The sequence below is a fragment of the Dama dama genome, chromosome 22, assembly GCF_033118175.1.
Source record: "Dama dama isolate Ldn47 chromosome 22, ASM3311817v1, whole genome shotgun sequence".
In the NCBI taxonomy this organism is placed as follows: Eukaryota; Metazoa; Chordata; class Mammalia; order Artiodactyla; family Cervidae; genus Dama; species Dama dama.
The window spans coordinates 34754400-34776680 of NC_083702.1; the positions used below are offsets into that span (position 1 = coordinate 34754400).

General features: G+C 37.4%; 1 protein-coding gene across 3 annotated transcripts in view; it reads right to left on the reverse strand.

Annotated features, from left to right (window-relative positions):
* The window catches only part of LMNTD1 (lamin tail domain containing 1), a 483367-nt gene that overhangs the window by 52041 nt on the left and 409045 nt on the right, over positions 1-22281 (reverse strand). For all 3 annotated transcript variants that reach the window (XM_061125156.1, XM_061125157.1, XM_061125158.1), the window contains 3 exons: positions 15971-16089; positions 9623-9858; positions 5735-5927 (listed from right to left, as the gene is read on the reverse strand). In XM_061125156.1, the coding sequence (XP_060981139.1) occupies positions 5735-5927; positions 9623-9858; positions 15971-16032 (491 nt within the window). In that variant the 5' untranslated portion in view covers positions 16033-16089. The remainder of the gene's footprint in view (positions 1-5734; positions 5928-9622; positions 9859-15970; positions 16090-22281) is intronic.

Below are 22281 nucleotides of genomic sequence, written 5' to 3' on the forward strand. Positions count from 1 at the left end.
CAGGAGAGAGAGACAAGGGGATCAAAAAGGTATTTGAAGAAAATTTGGCTGAAAACTTCCCAAACTTAAAGCAAGAAGATCTCCAGGCACAGGAAGCACAGAGTCCCAAACAAGGTGAAACCAAACACTCACATCAAGACATGTCGTAATTAAAATGACAAAAGTTAACAATAAAGAGAGGATTCTAAAAGCAGCAAGAGAAAAACAAAAAGTCAGTTCACAAGGGAACCCCTAAAAGGCTATCAACTGGTTTCTCTGCAGAAAGTTTACAGACCAGAAATGAGTGGCACGCTATATTCAAAGTCCTGAAAGGAAAAAAAAACTTAAAATCTAGGATACTCTGCCCAGTATGATTATCATTTAGAATAGAAAGAGAGAGAAAAAATTTCTCAGACAAGCAAAAAGAATTCAGCAGTAGTTCAAAATTAGGAAAGGAGTATGTCAAGGCTTTATATTGTCATCTTGCTTATTTAACATATGCAGAGTATATCATGAGAAATGCCAGGCTGGATGAATCACAAGCTGGAATCAAAGTTGCTGGGACAAATATCAATAACCTCAGATATGCAGATGATACCACTCTAATGGCAGAAAGTGAAGAGAAACTAAAGAGTCTCTTAATGAGGGTGAAAGGGGAAAGTGAAAAAACTGGATTGAAACCCAACAATCAAAAAAACCAAGATCATAGCATCTGATCTCATAACTTCATGGCAAATTGATGAGGAAAAAATGGAAATAGTGACAGATTTTATTTTCTTGGACTCCAAATCACTGCAGACAGTGACTACAGCCATGAAATTAAAAGACTCTTGCCCCTTAAGGAAAGCTATGACATACCTAGATGGCATGTTAAAAAGCAGAGACATCACTTTGCTGACAAAGGTCCATATAGTCAAAGCTATGGTTTTCCCACCAGTCATGTACAGATGTGAGATCTGAACCACAAAGAAGTCTGAGTGCCAAAGAATTGATTATTTTGAATTGTGGTGCTGTAGAAGACTCTTGAGAGCAAGGAGATCAAACCAGTCACTTCTAAAGGAAATCGACCCTGAATATTCATTGGAAAAATTGATGCTGAAGCTGAAGCTCCAATACTTTGACCACCTGATGTTAAGTGCCAAATCATTGGAAATGACCCTGATGCTGGGAAAGATTGAGGGTAGGAGGAAAAGGGGGTGACAGAGAATGAGATGGTTGGATGGCATCATCAACACAATGGACATGAGTTTGAACAAACTCTAGGAGATAGTGAAGGGTAGGGAAGCCTGGTGTGGTGCAGTCCACAGGGTCGCAAAGAGTCAGATAAGACTTAGCGACTAAACAACAACAAACCTACCCTAAAAGAGGTACTGAAATCTCTTCTCTAAATTGAAAAGAAAGAATAATCTATAGGAAAGGGGAAAAAAAATCACAATAGGAAAGGCAAATATATAGAAGGATTGAAAATCACTTAAATAAGTTAGTATGTAGATTTTAAAAAATTGAAAAAATTGTAAAAGTGATTATAACCATAATAAACAATAAAAGGATAAGCAAGAAAATGTAAAATAGGACATTATCATCACAAAATGTCAAGACAACCTACAGACTGGGAGAAAATATTTGCAAACAATGCTACCAACAAAGGATTAATTTCCAAAATATACAAACAGTTTATACTGCTTAATAACAAAAAAAAACCCAACCCAATAAAAAAAATGGGCAGAAGATATAAATTGATATTTCTCCAAACAAGACATAGAAGGAACATGTCTCAACATAATTAAAGCTACCCATAGCCAAATAATATACAATGGTGAAAAGCTAAAAGCCTTCCTGCTAAATTCAGAAACAAGACAAGGATTCCAACTCTCACTACTTCTATTCAATATAGAATTAGAAGTCCTCGCCATAGCAATCAGAAAAGAAAAAGAAATAGAAGATATCCACATTGGAAGGGAAGAAGGTAAAACTGTCAGTTTTGCAGATGTTGTGATACTCTATATGGAGAGCCCTAAAGTCTCCACACAAAAACTATTAGAACTCATAACTGATTTCAGCAAGGTAGCAGGATGCAAGATTAATATATAGAAATTTCTTCAATTTTTATACACTAATAATGAAATATTAGAAAGAAAATTTTTTTTAAAATCCTCAAAAACAACCCTCAAATCTCATCAAAAAGAATAAAATACCTAGGAGTAAACTTAACCAAGGAGGTGAAAGATTTCTATGCTAAAAACAACACACTGACAAAGGAAAATAAAAATGATTCAAAGAAATGGAAAGATATCTCGTGCTATTGGATTAGAAGAATATTATTAAAATGGCCCTACTACCCAAAGCAAACTACAGATTTAATGCAATCTCTATCAAAATAGCCATGGCATTTTTTTCAGAACTAGAACAAATAATCCTAAAATTTATATGGAACTTCCAAAACAAGAGTAAGAAACCAAAACCAGAATTACCAAAGCAGACCTGAGGGAAAAAGAACAAAGTTGGCAGTTTCACTCTTCCAGACTTGGGCTATACTACAAAGCTACAGTGGGCTTCCCAGAAGGCAGAGTGGTAAAGAATCTGTCTGTCAGTGCAGGAGACACAGGAGATCTGGGTTTGATCCCTGGGTCTGGAAGATCCATTGGAGGAGGAAATGGCAACCCACTCCAGTATTCTTGCCTGGAGAATCCCATGGCCAGAGGAACCTGGCCGGCTACAGTCCATGGGGTTGCAAAGAGTTGGAATTGACTAAGCAACTGAGCATGCATGCACAAAGCTATAGTAATCAAAATAGTGTCGTATTGGCACAAAAACAGACATATGGATAGAGAGCCGAGAAATAAACCCATACACCTAACATCAATTGATGTATGACACAGGATGTAAGAATATACAATGGAGAAAATACCATTTCTTAAACGAATGATGTTTGGAAAGCTGGATAGCTAAAGCTGGGTGTAATCAATGAAATTAGAATATTTCCTCACATCGTATGCAAAAGTAAACTCAAAATTGTTTGAAGACCTAAATGTAAGATATGACACCATATAGCTCCTTCTTCTTGTTCAGTTGCTAAGTAATGTCTGACTCTTTGTGAACCCATGGACTGCAGCATGCCATGCTCCTCTGTCCTCCACTATCTCTTGGAGTTTGCTCAAATTCATGTCCTTTGAGTCAGTGATGCTATCTAACCCTTTCATCCTCTGCCACACCTCCTACTCTTAATTTTCCCTAGCATTAGGGTCTTTTCCAATGAGTCAGCTCTTTGCATCAGGTGACCAAAGTATTGGAACTGTGGCTTCAGCATCAATCTCTCTAATGACTATTCAGGGTAGACTTCCTTCAGGATTGACTGGTTTGATGTCCTTTTGGTCCAAGGGGCTCTTCAAGAGTCTTCTCCAGCACCAGAATTCAAAAGCATCAGTTCTTCAGGGCTCAGCTTTCTTTATGGTCCAACTCTCACATCTGTACATGGCTACTGGAAAAACCATAGTTTTGACTAGAGAGACATTTGTCGGCAAAGTGATGTTTCTGCTTTTAAATACATTGTCTAGGTTTGTCATAGCTTTCCTTCCAAGGAGTAAGCCTCTTTTAATTTAATGGCTACAGTCACCATGCAGTGATTTTGGAGCTCAAGAAAATAAAATCTGTCACTGCTTCCACTTTTTCTTTTCCCTTCTATTTGTCATGAAGTGATGGGACCAGAAGCCATAATCTTTGTTTCTTTAATGTTGAGTTTCAAGCCAGCTTTTTCACTCTCCTCTTTCACCCTCTTCAAAAGGTTCTTTAGTTCCTCTACACTTTCTGCCATTAGAGTGGTATCATCTGTATATTATCATCTGTATATCTGAGGTTACTGAGATTTCTCCTGGAAATCTTGATGCCAGCTTGTAAGTCATCCTGCCAGCATTTCACATGATGTACTGTGCATATAAGTTAAATAAACAGAGTGACAATATAGAGCCTTGACATACTCTTTTCCCAATCTGGAACAAGTCTGCTCCATGTCCAGTTCTAACTGTTGCTCCTTGACCTGCATACAGATTTTCTCAGGAGACAGGTAAGGTAGTCTCATATTCCCATATCTTTAAGAATTTTCCACAGTTTGTTATGATCCACACAGTCAAAGGCTTTAGTGTAGTCAATGAAGCAGAAATAGATGTTTTTCTAGAATTCCCTTGCTTTCCCTATGGTCCAACTAATGTTGGCAATTTGATCTCTGGTTCCTCCACCTTTTCTAAACCCAGCTTGCACATATCAAAGTTCACATACTGCTGAAGCCTAGCTTGAAGGATTTTGACCAAAACCTTACTAGCACATCATTCAGACAGATTTAGAATCTTTTTTTCATCTATCTTGAGTTGAAAAGAGGGAGAAAAGTGGACGTATAACTCACTTGTAAAAAATATCCACTTGTTGAAGAGTGTCTTTTCTTCACTGTATATTCTTACTTCCTGTGTCATAATATTAATTGGTAATAGGTGTGTGGATTTGTTTCTGAGCTCTCTATCCTGTTATATTGATCTTTATGTCTAGTTTTGGGCCAATACCACACCATTTTTTTTTACTGTAGCTTTGTGCATGCATGGTCAGTTGCTCAGTGATGTCTGACTGTTTGCAACCCTATGGCCCATAGTCTGTCAAACTTCTCTGTCCATGGGATTCTCCAGGCAAGAATACTGGAATGGATTGCCATTTCCTCCTAGAAGAGAACATAAGCACAACATAATTTAACATAAATTGTAGAAATATTTTTCTAAATCAATCTCCCAAGGCAAAAAGAAAAGGAAAAATTAAAAAACGGAACCTAATCAAACTTAAAAGCTCTTGCCCAGCAAAGGAAACTATCAACAAAATGAAAAGATATCTATGGAATAGGAGAAAACATTTTCAAATGATGCAAGCGGCAAGGGGTTAATATCCAAAATACACAAACAGCTCATACAACTTAATAGCAAAAAAAAAAAAAAAAGAAAAGTATCCAACATAGGTAAAGATCTAAATAGACGTTTCTCCAAAGAAGACACACAGTCACATGAAAAGATGCTTAACACTCCTAATTAATAGAGAAATGCAAATTCAGAACCACAATGAGGAATTACCTCATACCTATCAGAATGGCCGTTGTTAAAAAGTCCACAAATAATGTGATGTACACCGGAAACTAGCACAACACTGTAAATCAACTATTCTTCTATAAGTTTTTAAAAAATATATGTTTATTACTAAAAATTCACAATTTAATCTGTGGCTCATGCAACAAGAAAAATAGGGTGAAGTAAATGCATAAATGAGTCATCTTTTATTTTGATTCTAACATCAACTTTCTTTCTGACCAATTCTTTTTTCTGTAAATACTAACAATCATAAAAATGGATATTTTTATAAGTGAGTTATAGGTCCACCTTTCTCCCTCTGTCTTGAACTCAAAGCAGATTGAAAAAACATTCTAAATCCATCTGAATGATTTGCCAATAATAAAAAGGTTCTTATATAGAGTTAACTTTATTGGTAAGACTTATATAGTGCTGTTTTCTCTGGCATCTTAGAAGAATTAACATTCCTTGTTTGGTTCCCTAGAAAGTTGCATTTGTCCCTTGTAATTGCCCAGAATATTAAATAGCTATATTTTAATGGATTGCTTAGGGTTTGTAGAAGAGACCATGGATCTAACAACAGATTAGATCTTTATTGCCTGCTAATTTATTACTCCTACTCCAATAGAAGACATAAATAGTTCAAATAGAGTATATACCTGGATCTAGATTGTCCCACTTCTTCAAGAATCATAGAGAAGTGCTTCCAAGTTTTCTCGTGGAATGAGTGCACAAGTTTCCTTGTATCACCAAACAAAGACAGGAAATAATCTTCCCCTTCCCCAATCACAGCTGGCTCACCAGCAAGGACTGGAATAGTGTGTTTCTTTGGAATTTTGCCGATGTTGAGTCCTTTCAAAGAAAGCAAATATAGAGAAGTATATAAAAGAGTAAAAGGACCCAAAGCTACTATCTTTATTCCTTGCTTCTATACAAAACAATATTCTTTATACACTTTACTGTCACAGTCAAACTCAATGAGGATAGTTAGAAACTTTAAACCAAAGTCTGTAAAATAACCAGTAACTGATTATTTTTAGTGACACTCAGTTCCTAAAGATTATTTCAGTTATCTGAAAACTATCAATCACCAGCATAATTATAATTTAATTAAGTTGTAGTAGAAGCAATGTAAGTTTTTGAGTAGGTAAAACATTTGAGTCTCTCAAATTTGGATATGTACAGTTTATTCTATTTTATATTAGCTCTTCTCCCCATTGCTATGCATAAATTAAAGTCTCAAATGAGTTCTTTCTTACCAATGGTGTACCTTTTGCCAGGCAGACTTAAATTTCCTCTAATCAACTGAAATACTTTATTGGGAAGATAAAGTAATGCTTAATCAGATTCTAATGTTCTCTTGGAAATTTATTCTTTTAAAATTCTCAATACTAAGATTCATACATAAAATACGTTTCATTATTTTGCATAGAAGGAATCATGCTGGATAAATCTAGTTGTGTATCTGCAGAGAAAAACATTACAGAGAGACATCATGATGAAATAGAGCACTGTGTCTTAGATTTAGACACACTTGTATCCCAGCTTTGTCACTTACTGATTTAAACCAAATGATTTAAACCTTCTAATTCTCAGTTTTCCTGAAAATAAAATAAAGATAATACTACCTTGTGTGAGGCAATGTGAGGATTGCAGATAATATAGATGAGTGTCTAGCATTTAGCAAGTACTCAATAAATGATAGCTATTGTTGTAGCACAAGGACTTTGGCTAACGTGACCCTGGGTCCAAAATCATCAAAGGATTAAGACAATCTAGAGTGTGCTTTATCTTCTTGTGTCTTTAACAAAAGCAAACCAAGGCGAAATATGAAAAAAATAAAAACACATTCCTTAGAGGATTTTGCTTAGAAGAAATACTTGGAATAAATTAGTTCATTCCCATTCAAGTGATTATTTGCTAAATCTTTAAATTCCTTTGAAGAAAGAGACTATTTAGCATTGTTAACAGCTCATCTTGAGGGATGAAAATCTTTGTACTCTGGAAGGGAAGAAGACACATGGATCTTGGGTTCCAGTTATTATCTCATCTAGAAATGAAATGAACCAAATGCAAAACAAGTCTTGGGAGACTCAGATACCTATCTGCAGAATCAAGATCTACAGTAACTGAAGGAAAAGACTCTATCCCAGCACCACGCTCATCTTGCAAGGGGAAACCAGTTTATTTTTCCCTCCATACTAAGAGCTTCCACAGTTCAACCCAGATAGAGAACATACACAATGATATGGCGCCAAAGGATGAGCAATATTACCTCCTTAGATAAAAAATGTGTATTTTTACTTTTAAGCATATAGATACTGGTCATTGCTCAAGGTCAGTGTGAACTCAGGAGGCTGCTTTGAAAAATGTACCTTAAGCATACAAACAATGAAGCATAGGGAATACGGCAATAATGGCAGAAGGTCAAAATCTTGTATGACACTGTGTCAAAATCTTAGGAAGGTATCAGGAACACAGTGAAATATAGAGGTTGTAGATGTGCACAGAATGGGAGGGGGAAATGAAGACATCAAGTAGTCATGGGTGTATTTGTGCTAACAATTTTGAAATTTGTTAGTTGCGGTAATACAAACCTCAAATCTAGCCTATTCTATGAGAAGGTACAGGTACGTTCAGACGCACAACTAACTTTATTGAGCACACTTATTATGTGCTAGGTGATTTTCATAAATATCTCATTTAATACTTAGAATAGCCCTTGAAGTTGATATTTTAATCTACATTTTGTAGTTATGGAAAATGAGACTCAGAGATACCAAATATCTAAACTAATGTCTCATGTAAAGATTAAGCACATTCTCATTCAAGTGGGAATGAACTAATTTAATTCCAAAGGTTTCATGTTGTAGGCTTGAACCAAGGTTCTCTGTTTCCAAAGATAGTGGTCTTTCATTAAACAATGAAAACTCAAAGTTCTCCAAACACAGTGAGGAACATACACCTCATAGTGTGAACACTACTGAGTGCATTGTGGCAACTGTCAAAACTTTACTGTCATTTCCCTTGTTTCCAAATGATTGTTTCTCCCTTTCTCTCCACCATTTTATTATGTACTTTGTATTTCTCTTATCTGTCTTTCCTTCCATAAGCCATAGTCTAAGCACAATATGGACAATATTGTTAATCTTTCTGGTGGCATTCACAGGAAAGGCAGTTAATGTCATACTACAAAACTTTCAGTTAGCCAGCAATTCTGGATCATCTAATTGGTCAACTCATGAACCATTATGACAACATAAGATATTCTAATCATAGAGATGATGTATTTGGCCACATATATTTACGTGACCCGAACATGACTCCCAGTGCTAGACTCAATGGTGAGTATAGTTAAATTATTCTGCATATGGCATTAAGAAATGAGTATACTGGAGACATTCTGGAAAATTCTTAAAGAAATGGGAACACCAGACCACATGACCTGCCTCTTGAGAAATCTGTATGCAGGTCAGGAAGCAACAGTTAGAACTGGACATGGAACAACAGACTGGTTCCAAATAGGAAAAGGAGTACGTCAAGGCTGTATATTGTCACCCTGCTTATTTAACTTATATGCAGAGTACATCATGAGAAATGCTGGGCTGGAGAAAGCACAACTGGAATCAAGATTGCCAGGAGAAATATCGATAACCTCAGATATGCAGATGACACCACCCTTATAGCAGAAAGTGAAGAGGAACTGAACAGCCTCTTGATGAAAGTGAAAGAGGAGAGTGAAAAAGTTGGCTTAAAACTCAACATTCAGAAAACCAAGATCATGGCATCTGGTTCCATCACTTTATGGCAAATAGATGGGGAAACAGTGGAAACAGTGACAGACTTGATTTTGGGGGGCTCCAAAATCACTGCAGATGGTGACTACAGCCATGAAATTAAAAGATGCTTGCTCCTTGGGAGAAAAGCTATGAACAACCTAGACAGCATATTAAAAAGCAGAGACATTACTTTGTCAACAAAGGTCCGTCTAGTCAAAGCTACGGTTTTTCCAGTAGTCATGTATGGATGTGAGAGTAGGACTATAAAGAAAGCTGAGCACCAAATAATTGATGCTTTTGAACTGTGGTGTTGGACAAGACTCTTGAAAGTCCCTTGGACAGCAAGGTGATCCAACCAGTCCATCCTAAAGGAAATCAGTCCTGAATATTCATTGGAAGGACTGATGCTGAAGCTGAAACTCCAATCCTTTGACCATCTGATGGGAAGAACTGACTCATTTGCAAAGACCCTAATTCTGGGAAAGGTTGAAGGCAGGAAGAGAAGAGGACGACAGAGGATGAGATGGCTGGATGGCATCACTAACTCGATGGACATGAGTTTGAGTAAACTCCGGGAGTTGGTGATGGACAGGGAGGTCTGGCGTGTTGCAGTCCATTGGGTTGCAAAGAGTCAGACACGACTGATAGACTGAACTGAACTGACTGATACTGAAGACAAATAATAACACATCATTCTGATTTCGAGGCATATAATGACTCAAACTATATGCTTTAAAAATACTCTTAAAAAGTTTGTGTTTTGCTTACCCAAGCTGTTTTCTGAGCGGGAATGGGTCACTAGAGCAGGTTTAAGAGACTTTGGTCCAATTGTTGATATAGTTGCTCCACTAACTTGAGGGCTAGACAGACAGTAACTGAGAGGAATTTCATCAGATAATGACCGTGAATATGGCAGCGTCGTGCTATCTGAATCTGTCGGCGTTTGAAAGAAATGTACTAAAGACGGCAGTTTCTTTGGGAAATGGTCCTGTGAGTCTTCTATTCTGTGTACAAAAATGAGTATAACAAACAAAGTGAGACAGTCAAAATGATAGACTATGAACACAAGAAGCATTAACTGCCATTATTACTCAAGAGTTTGCTTTTCAAAGGTATTATGCATCTAACAGAAGAGCATTTTATATTTTTAGTTTTAACAGTCTGATTAAAACACTTCAGTATCAAGTCAAGCTTTTCTTTTTTCTATTTAAAAATCAATAAACTCCTATTTCAGATAGTTTTACAAAAGTGTAAAACCTGAAAGAAGACAATAAAAATTATTACAATCCCACCAACTAAAATTTTTACCATTTCCTTCCAGTCTTTTTATTTTTTTTTTTTAAAGTTTAAATTGAAATACAATTGATTTCCAATATTATATTAGTTTCAGATGTAAAACTTAGTGATTCAATATTTTTTTCCTTCCAGGACTTTTTTTTTCTTTCACTCAAAATTGAGACTCTACAAACCATTTATATCCCACTTTTCAGTTCAGATAAGTCGCTCAGTCGTGTCCAACTCTTTGCCACCCCATGGACTGCAGAACGCCAGGCTTCCCTCTCTATCACCAACTCCTAGAGATTGCTCAAACTCATGTCCATCAAGTCACTGATGCCATCCAACTGTCTTATCCTCTGTCGTCCTCTTCTCCTCATGACTACAATCTTTCCCAGCATCAGGGTCTTTTCCATTGAGTCAGTTCTTCCCATCAGGTGGCCAATATTGGAGCTTCTGCTTCAGCATCAGTCCTTCCAATGAATTCAGGACTGATTTCCTTTAGGATTGACTGCTTGGATCTCCTTGCAGTCCAAGGGACTTTCAAGAGTCTTCTCCAACACCACAGTTCAAAAGCATCAATTCTTCAGTGCTCATCTTTCTTTATAGTCCAACTGTCACATCTATACATGACTACTGGAAAAACCGTAGCTTTGACTAGACAGACCTTTGTTGGCAAAGTAATGTCTCTGCTTTTTAATATGCTGTCTAGGTTGTTCATAGCTTTTCTCCCAAGGAGTAAACATCTTTTAATTTCATGGCTGTAGTCACCATCTGCAGTGATTTTGGAGCCCCCCAAAATCAAGTCTGTCACTGTTTCCACTGTTTCCCCATCTATTTGCCATAAAGTGATGGAACCAGATGCCATGATCTTGGTTTTCTGAATGTTGAGTTTTAAGCCAACTTTTTCACTCTCCTCTTTCACTTTCATCAAGAGGCTGTTCAGTTCCTCTTCACTTTCTGCTATAAGGGTGGTGTCATCTGCATATCTGAGGTTTTGATATTTCTCCTGGCCATCTTGACTCCAGCTTGTGCTTTATCCAGCCTGGCACTTTGCATGATGTACTCTGCATAAAAGTTAAATAAGCAGGGTGACAATATACAGCCTTGACATACTACTCCTTTCCGAATGTAGAACCAGTCGGTTGTTCAATGTCCAGTTCTAGCTGTTGCTTCTTGACCTGCATACAGGTTTCTTAGGAGACAGGTAAGGTGGTATGGTATTGCCATCTCTTGAAGAATTTTCAGTTTGTGTGGTCCACACAGTCAAAGGTTTTGGCATAGCCAATAAAGCAGAAGTAGATATTTTTCTGGTTACTCTCTTGCTTTTTCGATGATCCAGTGGATATTGGCAATTTGATCTCTGGTTCCTCTGCCTTTTCTAAATCCAGCTTGAACATCTGGAATTTCTCAGTTCACATACTGTTGAAGCCTTGTTTGGAGACATTTGAGCATTACTTTCCTAGCATGTGACATGAGTGTAATTGTGTGGTAGTTTGAGCATTCTTTGGCATTGCCTTTCTTTGGGATTGGAATGAAAACTGATCTTTTCCAGTCCTTTGGCCACTGCTGCATTTTCCAAATTTGCCTGCATATTGAGTGCAGCACTTAAACAGCATCATCTTTTAGAATTAGAAACAGTTCAGCTGAAATTCCATTACCTCCACTAGCTTTCTTTGTAGTGATATTTCCTAAGGCCCACCTGACTGGACTCCAGGATGTCTGGCTGTAGGTGAGTGATCACACCATAGTGGTTGTCTGGGTCCTGAAGATCTTTTTTGTATAGTTCTTCTGTGTATTCCTACCACCTCTTCTTAATCTCTTCTGTTTCTATTAGGTCCATACAGTTTCTGTCCTTTATTGTGCCCATCTTGCATGAAATGTTCCCTTGGTAGCTCTAATTTTCTTGAAACTATCTCTAGTCTTTTCCATTCTATTGTTTTTCTTTGTTTCTTTGCATTGATCACTGAGGAAGGCTTTCTTATCTCTCCTTGCTATTCTCCGGAACTCTGCATTAAGATGGGTATATCTTTCCTTTTTTCCTCTGCCTTTAGCTTCTCTTCTTTTCTCAGCTATTTGTAAGGCCTCCTCAGACTACTATTTTGCCTTTTTGCATTTCTTTTTCTTGGGGATGGTCTTGATCACTGCCTTCTGTACAATGTCATGAACCTTCATCCATAGTTCTTCAGGCACTCTATCAGATCGAATCCCTTGAATCTATTTGTCACTTCCACTGTATAATCATAAGGGATTTGATTTAGGTCATACCTGAATGGTCTAGTGGCTTTCCCTACTTTTTTCAATTTAATTCTGAATTTGGCAATAAAGGGTTCATGATCTGAGCCACAGTCAACTCCCGGTCTTTTTTTTTTTTTTTGCTGACTATTAAGAGCTTCTCCATCTTTGGCTGCAAAGAATATAATCAATCTGATTTTGGTATTAACCATCTGGTGATGTTCATATGTAGAGTTGTCTCTTGTGTTGTTAGAAGAGGGTGTTTGCTATGCCAGGGCATTCTCTTGGTAAAACTCGATTAGCCTTTGCCCTGCTTATTTTGCACTCCAATGCCAAACTTGCCTGTTTTCAAGGTATCTCTTGACTTCCTACTTTTGCATTCTAGTCCCCTATGATGAAAAGGACATCTTTTTTCGGTGTTAGTTCTAGTAGGTCTTGTAGGTCATCATAGAACGGTTCAACTTCAGCTTCTTCGGCATTAGTGGTTTGGGCATAGACTTGGATTACTGTGATATGGAATGGTTTGTCTTGGAAACAAACAGAGATCATTCTGTCATTTCTGAGATTGCACCCAAGTACTGCATTTTGGACTCTTGTTGACTATGAGGGCTACTCCATTACTTCTAAGGGATTCCTGCCCACAGTGGTAGATATAATGGTCATCTGAATTAAATTCACCCATCCCACTTTCATCACCTATTATATCTACCCTTTCCATTAACATGAAAAAACAGGATTATAATTTCTGTTAATATATCATTGTTTACTATACCTTCTCCCTTTAATTTCTCCTGTTGTTCAATTGTCTTGCATTTATAAAGATTCTACAGTTAATGTATGCTTTCAAATACATGCTACAAATTAATAACTACAAATACAGCTCACATATGTACATGTGTGTGTATTTGTGTATGTGTGCATGTGGATGCTGAAGGGAATAGCACAAAAGAGAGAAGAAAGACTTACTTTTCAGGCATCATTTTTGTACATAAATCTTACTATGAATAAAGAGTTTTTTTCTTTTTTATAAATACAAAGGTATAGTATGCATTGATTTAAACAAAGTCCCTAAACCACAATACAGATATTTTATGAGTAAAACAATATTTTCATGGAGTAGGTCATGAAAAGGCTTATGACAACTACATTTTATGACTCACATTGAGGGTCTTCTCAGTAATCTCAGAGCAATCCATATGCCTGTGAATGTGTATGTTTTTAATGCAAGGTCCTGGAGTCTCATCCTTTAGCTCTGAAAAACCAGATTCATGGCCAGCCTAAGCACCCCCTTCCTGGGGGCTACATGTCTATAAGTTATGAGCCAAGTGTTTTGCCTCTACACACCATCTCTATTTTGATCTTGTATTCCAGTGTTCCCATAATGCTATTTGAGCCAGTCCTGTTTTGTTTTTGTTTTTTCCAAATCTTTCCGTAAGGGAAGAAAGGCCTGAAACTTCCTAATCTGCCATCTTTCTGGTGTTACTCTCAATCTCTTTGTTTACCAAGAGGTAGTCTCAACTGTTTTATTCCATAATTGGTAAGTTCCTTCATCAGAATATAAGTTCCTTATATATCTGGAGAGCTCTCTACTCAAAATCAGACTTCTCTAAGTGTCCCTCTCACAAGGCACAGATATCTCAGGCAACTTTAAAAAATAATTAAATGGCAGTGGCAGCTGCATTATTAAGTTGCTTCAGTTGTGTCCAACTCTGTGTGACCCTATGGACTGTAGCCTGCCAGGCTCCTCTGTCCACCAGATTGTCTATGCAGGAATACTGGAGTGGGTTGCCATGCCCTTCTCCAGGGGATCTTCCCAACCCAGGGATCGAACCCGTGTGTCTTGTGTCTCCTATATCGGCAGGTGGGTTCTTTACCACTAGTGACACCTGGAAAGCCTACATTATTATTCTGCAGTACTTAAAAAGCTTCAGTACATGCCACTCTACTGACTTCCCAACCACTCATCTTTCATCAAAGAAGCTCCAACCCATGAAGATACCCTCTTGAGTATGACAGGGGTGGTAATGAAAAGGAGACTACAGAGGTCTATTGTCAAATCGCAAACATTTCATCTCTGTCTAAAATGAGACAGATCATATGACATAATTTTTCCCTGACACTGTCTAGAATAAGCAGGAAAAGGACCTTTATCTTTCAAAGTTCCTTACATCTGGGTTTCATTAAAGACAACTGACTATATCTTTTCAGCATGTTCATTTTATAAGCTCCGATTTTTTTTTCCTTCCTTTGGTAAAACAATTGCATTTCCAAATAAATTTAATTCCATGAAAGATTCCCAATGAGCTTTTGCAAATATTGTGATCAAAGAAATCTATTTGGTCTAGGGCCACAGGGGGGTTCTTATTTTTGTAGCTGAACAAGAAGTCTCTAATGGCAGCATGCACTATTGGAAAAGCTAAAACATTTCAGGAAGAGATGAGCATGGGGCAGCCCACTGTTTGAACCCTGCCCTCACAGACCTATTAGACTCCTTTTGGAAGATGAGAGATTTTCTTCCTGGTGCTTGGTTAGGTTTCCCTTTCTCATGTGGAATTTTCCAAGCCCTTACTTGGTATATTGCTTCCTCTGTAACTAGTTAACACTAAAGCAGAGGTAGTTATAAATATTCAATTCCAGCATTTCAATGTTATTTCAATGCAGCATTGGTCATATTGACAAGTTATTAATATTTCTCAGATGACCTCTAAGAATAAATATTTTTAAAATGGACTTGAACTGATCAGTAAACATAGGATATCCAGGTCCAAAGTAACATTGGCTTTAAATTGTGTATAGTCAATATTAAAGATCATTTTAAAAATTTTAATTGGAGGATAATAGCTTTACAATATTATGTTAGTTTCTGCCATACATCATCCTGATTCAGCCATAGATATACATGTGTCCCCTCCCTCCCAGCTCTCCAGGTTGTCACAGAGCACCAGCTTTGAGCTCCCAGTGTCATGCAGCAAATTCCCACTGGCTATCTGTTTTACATATGGTAATCTACGTGTTTCCGTGTTACTCTTTCAATTCTTCCCTCCCTCTCCTTCCCCCACTGTGTCCACAAGACTGGTCTCTATGTCTGTGTCTCCATTGCTGCCCTGAAAATAGATTCATCAGTACCATCTTTCTAGATTCCATATATATGCATTAATATACGGTTGTTTTTCTTAAAGATAATTTTTTAACAAAACATTGGAAAACAAATGCTGATGCTTTAGAGGATAAAATGATTTACATTAGTAGTAAAAACAGAGTTGTCATTTTAACATCCTCCTAGACATTTCCTAAACCAAAATTCTCCAGCAGTTCTCTGTTAGTAAAGCAGTTTTAAAGAAACTGTCTGCCAATTACTTTAACATGTTTAGATATGAGTTTTGGAAACTCTACCAGGTCTGATATGATGGAGATCTGTCTAGGTGAATTTTTCTATTACTCAGGGACTAAACATTACAAAACAGTGGTTGAGGAAACTGTCATATGTTATCATTAATTTTAAGAAATTTGTAGACTCGATTCTAGTTCTATTTTATAAGCCGTTTTGAAAGAAATAGTTCAAATGTTCCATCCTTATCCTCTGAAATTCATGTGTGACTTTCTTACTGTGCTTGAGTCTCCTTCTTATCTTCTAGCTCATGGGCTCCACTCTGCAGGACTGCTGACATTTCCTGAATGGTTTCTGCGTCTCTCAAACTGGCTGGAAGACAAGAATCTTTTCTTTTCTGGAAAAATAAATTATGGCATTAGGCAATGAAGAGAACTGAGATTCAAGGCAGATTTTCTTTTTCAAGTGACCTCACTTGTTAATCTAAATACCTTAAAGCACTCTCCAGACATTGTGATTTCTTCACCAAGCTGATGCCAGGATTCTAATGTGAATGTGTAAGTACCGACACAGCCAATACTGATACTGGCTAAGATTGTTAAACAAATCACGATGAAGGTGCGTAGCACTCACTGGAAGCAACACAAGACACAGGGCGGTAACCCAGCAAAGCTACCTTTATGCTTACAACTTTCCCATCTGGCCGGCACTGCCTGTTGGAACACTATGAGGTAACGTCTCCATAGTTACAAAGTTCCAGCCTCTGAACAATTACTGTGTTGATACTGCACCTGCTATGCAGTTTGCACACATCGAATAACGTAACTTGCTTTTAAGAGAGCCATTTCTCCTACCAGGCACATTTTGTCATCAAAATGACTGTTATCCTATTTTGAATTTCTGAGGGTTAAAGCTAGTATGCAAATTTGGGGGCACTCACTCACTGTTCTGGGGGTGGGGGGCGTTGGTTCATTTGTTTTGACAAATGTTTTTTGAAGACATGGCAACGACTAGGCAGCACAAACAGAAAACTTGTATATTTTGAGGCAAAAAGAAACCTATTGGTAGAAATAATGAAACCAAAGCCAGGAGTTCTAAATTCTTCTCCTAGTTATTCCAGCAATATGACTTAGAAGAGATCACTTAGTTACGATTCTACCTTGAGTAAAAAGATACACATTTAATGTGTCATAATAATAATGGCATGGGGATACAATTAACACACATGAAAGTACATAATTGTGCATAATAATAAGATATATTAATGATGATTACTGGATGAGTAAGTTCATTCAATAGATATTTAAACAAGCATTTACTATTACCAGGAACCATCAAGGTACTATGAACAAACAATTCCTGCCTCAAGGAATAATGATAAAATATCTTCTAATTTAGATTAGAAAATGACTTCCATCTTGGAATGATGCACAGTATTTAAATATCAGTACAAAGGATAATGAGGAAAGTAACTTAATAAAAGAAAAAGGCAAGAAGTATATCACATAATGATACAAGTAAATTTGAGGAGAGCATACATTTGACTATATTTTCTTCATCTCAGAGATGAAGGGAAATTCCTTATTAGACTTATAGGCCAATTATATCAGCACAAAGAGATTTATAAATTTATGTTTATGTTCAGAAAAGAATTTAAATGAATTTATTATTTTTTGCCACCATCCCAGTTTCTTTACATCTTCCTATGGGGATGGTTTCCTAGCTATGAAACAATTTTATACTTGAACTACATATATTCCCAGGATGTCATTATGATATCATTTGTTTTATCAGAAAACATATTCACATTTTCCAATACTGTTTGGAGAAACAAAATTCTGCCAATGGAGAAAAATGTTGAAAAGCTTTAAAATTGTGAAGGAAAAATAATTTATAATTATCTGAGTCTAAAGCCCAACTCCATATTACATATAAGTGACAAATATTTGTACATTTTAATATATACCAAATTTTCCAGGAAGTAATTATGCACTATTTACATTGAGGGAAGATTATAGATTGGTTTGTTCAGACCTTTTCCAAAAGTTGTTCATCAGTTGGAAAAATTACATCCTCTAAAGCAATACCACTTGGTGTGTTCATGTGATATAACTTATCTGACATAGGTAATAATGGTAGCAACAACAATAACAAAATCAACATGAATCTGATGAATCTTCTAATTTACATAAAATACAGAGAACAGAAGAGCACGTTAGCTAATAGATCAAGATATTTAAAAAACAACCTGTGTAATTTGTGAATATAACTTTTATCTGAATTCAAGTAAACTAAAAAATGCAAAAGACATTGGAAATTTAAGTACACTGGATATTATTAAAATATTAAGGAGTAACTGTTAAATATTTAAGGTGTATTATGGTATTATGTAGAGAAGAAAAATGGCAAACCATTCTAGTATTTGCCTGGGGAATCCCATGGATAGAAGAGCCTGATGGGCTACATTCCATAGGGTTGCAAAAGAGTCAGACATGACAGCAACAAAACAACCAACAATGGTATTATGACTGTATTTTTTTTTAAAAATTCCTTGTTTAGAGATACATCCTGAAACATTGTAGATAAAATGATATGATGTCTAAATTTGCTTCAAAATAATGCAGAAAACTAAGATCATGGCATCTGGTCCCATCACTTCATGGCAAATAGATGGGGAAACAATGGAAACAGTGGCTGACTTTATTTTAGGGGGCTCCAAAATCACTGCAGATGGTGATTGCAGCCATGAAATTTAAAGACGCTTACTCCTTGGAAGGAAAGTTATGACCAGCCTGGGCAGCATACTAAAAAGCAGAGACATTACTTTGCCAACAAAGGTCCATCTAGTCAAGGCTATGGTTTTTCCAGTGGTCATGTATGGAGGTGAGAGTTGGACAATAAAGAAAGCTGAGCGAGGAAGAATTGATGCTTTTGAACTGTGGTGTTGGAGAAGACTCTTGAGAGTCCCTTGGACTGCAAGGAGATCCAACCAGTCCATCCTAAAAGAGATTAGTCCTAGGTGTTCATTGGAGGGACTGATGTTAAAGCTGAAACTCCAATACTTTTGTTGTCTACCTGATGCGAAGAGCTGACTCATTGGAGGGGACCCTGATGCTGGGAAAGACTGAGGGCAGGAGGAGAGGGGGATGAGAGAGGATGAGATGGTTGGATGGCATCACCGACTTGATGGACATGGGTTTGGGTGGACTCTGGGAGTTGGTGATGGACAGGGAGGCCTGGCGTGCTACGGTTCATGGGGTCTCAAAGAGTCGGACACGACTAAGCAACTGAACTGAACTGAACTGATCTGAATGCAGAAAGTAGGGAGTGGATGGAGTAGTGGATGAAAAAGATGGACAGTGACTTGTAATTGTTGAAGCTAGGTAATGGGTACACGGAGGTTTGTTATACATTTTGTTTATTTTTTCTATAAATTTTGAAATTCTCTGTAGTGAAAAGGGAGGGTCATTTGGGGATGTGTAGATGCTGCATTCATTGGAAGGACTGATACTGAAGCTTTGGTCACCTGATGTGAACAGCTGACTCATTGGGAAAGTCCCTGATGTTGGGAAAGATTGAGGGTGAAAGGAGAGGAGGGTGTCAGAGGATGAGATGGCTGGATAGCATCACCGATGCAATGGACATGAACTTGGGCAAACTTCGGGAGAGAGTGAAGGACAGGAAAGCTTGGCGTGCCGCAGTCCATGGAGTCGCAGAGTCGGACACGACTGGGCAACTGAACAATAACGACAGACTCTACACTGATAACATCATCATCATGGCTGTCTCTAATTCAGGAAGGACAGAGTGAAGTTAGAGCTGAAAGGGAAAAGCAAAAACACTGTTTATGAGGTTCACCAGCCCCACACAGGTCCTTTCACCACAGCTCTGGAAGATGGGAGTCTCCCCATTTGAGGAAATGGCAGTCCAGAGAGATGAAAACCTCTTCCAAGGTTATATGGCCACTGGATGGCTGAGTCAGGATTTGGTCTCACATCCATTTCTAACAAAATCCCCTTCACTCTACTCCCTGTTTCTCTGCTGTAATTACTCTCCAATAGCTTCCTAACTCCTTCCATGGTAACTGCCTAACTACTTCTCTGCCCCTGAACCAGCTCAGTCCTGATCTTTCTCTTTGCTATGGTCTCAGATCACTCTCTCCCATCGTCCAGACTCTGTGTCATTTCTGTTTGGCCATATCCTCTATTGGGAAGACACCAAAATTTTGCCTGAGAAATTGAAAGAGTATATATAGGGCAAAATAAGATGATGATAACTGAGTTTTATATTGTGAGCTTTTACCTTGATTAAGAAAAAAAATGCCATATCCTGTAATCTAAAAAAAAAAAATAGGCAAAACATTATATGTCCATAATTTTTTAAAAGTTGAAAGACACAAAGAACTGGCTTTATGCACTCTGGTCTTCTGTTTCCCCATATGGAGAACATTTGCACAGTAGGAGATTTTGATTAAATCAGTAATATAAATAAAATGTCTTGTGTGAATGAAGGTAGTATATATAAAGAGAATTTTCTTCCTCTCTCAGGCCATGGATGGAAATTTCTAAATTGAGTATCATATAATTGAAGATTACAATTTAAAACATGATTTTGCTCCACTATCTATGATTCAAAGAATTTGTATACATAGGGATACACTTTCACATTTGCACTCATGGTACAAATTCCTACTGTAAAGCATCCTGCTAGTCTAAGAATGTGCTGTGTTGCTTCATTTCCTTCACACAGATCCACACGTAAATAACACAGCCTTGAACAGAGATGCTATTATTTCACCTTGAAGTTAGGGTCATGTGAAGGTCCTCCTGGAGGTGTTCACAGGAGAGGACAGGCCAGTTACTGGGAGGTTCAAGTTGCAGATATTTTGCTCTGAATACCTTCATGGCCCTTCCCAATCACAGAATTCTATTGCCAAACAAAACTAAGAACTCAGATTTGTTTACACGATACTAAATGTCAAACAATGGCTTGAATCCTCAAACATTCATATCAGGTTCAGCAACAGTTCATAAATAGCTACATAGATACATGAAATTACATGTAAAATAAATAAGTACATGTACTGAGGCTCAGCCTTTATCCATGAATCATTTCTATCCATGTTCTTGGGAGGAATAAAATATCTATTCTGAGACAGAGCATCTCAGACTTGTTCAGAAGGGCAGAGATCCAGAACATATGTTCTTATTTGCAGAACAACATTTTCTTTGTTAAATATTTTCAAAAATACAAATCAATACATTTTTACTTCCTCTACACACTAGTTATATATATATTTTACTAGCAAAAAGAAATGCACCTATATTATTTAGATACCATATAAACTCACAACTACCAGCTCACACATCTTAAAATGTATCACCCAACAAAGTGTTCAGCCAAGAACAAATGATTGGTTTTGAGATTTCCTCTTCATAGGAATTTGCAATTTCATTTTCTTCTCTCATCTACTGGCAACCTTAAGCAGGAAAGTGGTGTCTGGAGACAAGGACTTGTAAAAAATGACTGGAGAAAAAATCTGAATTGAGAATATGTGATCCATTAACATTTTTCCTTTGCAAACAGGGTAAAGGCAATCATTCAGTATCACAGTCAAACGCTTGCTCTCTACAGCTATGGAAAACTAGTGCCCCTTGCGAACAAGTGTGAGTAGCCATGGATTAAAGGACTATGAAAGAGAGTTATCAGAAACCTGAATATGGGCTCTGCCCATGGTGTTAGGCACAAATATAAGATTGAATGGAGCCTCTCCCAACTCAGTGTGGAAGCACACCCAGGCAAGAAGGGGCTTCAATCCTGCCTCACCCCTTCCTGCTTGGTTAGGGCACACGTAACAAATTTTATCTGTGGTAGCTACTCTCAGCATTATTCATCATTGATGGTAATGATGGCAATAGGTGGCAATAAGGGGTACAGTTCACTAAGGATGGATAAGTTACTCTTGAGAAATCCCGTGAGAATCCTAGATACATAAATGAAGGTGCTTTCATTATTCTCCTGACAATCTGAAGTATTTTCATTGTCATTAAATTGCAAAGTTGTGTCCGACTCTTTGTGACCCCGTGGACTGCAGCATGCCAGGCTCCTCTGTCCTCTATCTCCCAGAGTTTGCTATTGAGCCGGTGATACTATCTAACCATTTAATTTGAAGTATAAACAAATGTAAAATTAAATGTAAGCTATTTAGCAGCTTTTCTCCTCATGTGCTAATGAGACAGGAGAAGAAATTGAGAGGCTCCTAAAGGATATAAGAACCCTGAGGTTTGCATTATGTCTTTTGCAAGAGAAGGACACTTCTGACCTTCACTACGAGCAGAAAAGAAATTACTGGGGTGGATAATACTGTGTTTGGAGCTATCCTGTGTCATTTGTTTGAGACCCCGTATATCAGAAAGAGGGAAGAAAGCAGACATCTGAGATGGAATGAGAAAATTCCTGCAGTGTTAGGAAACAGAACTCCCTGAAGACCTTTGGTAATGTGTAGATTAGTCTGCAGAAGAAAGACAAGCTGGACATTTTCACATGCTGGAAATTTTCTTTGGCTTTTCTATTATTCTCAGTTTTTTGG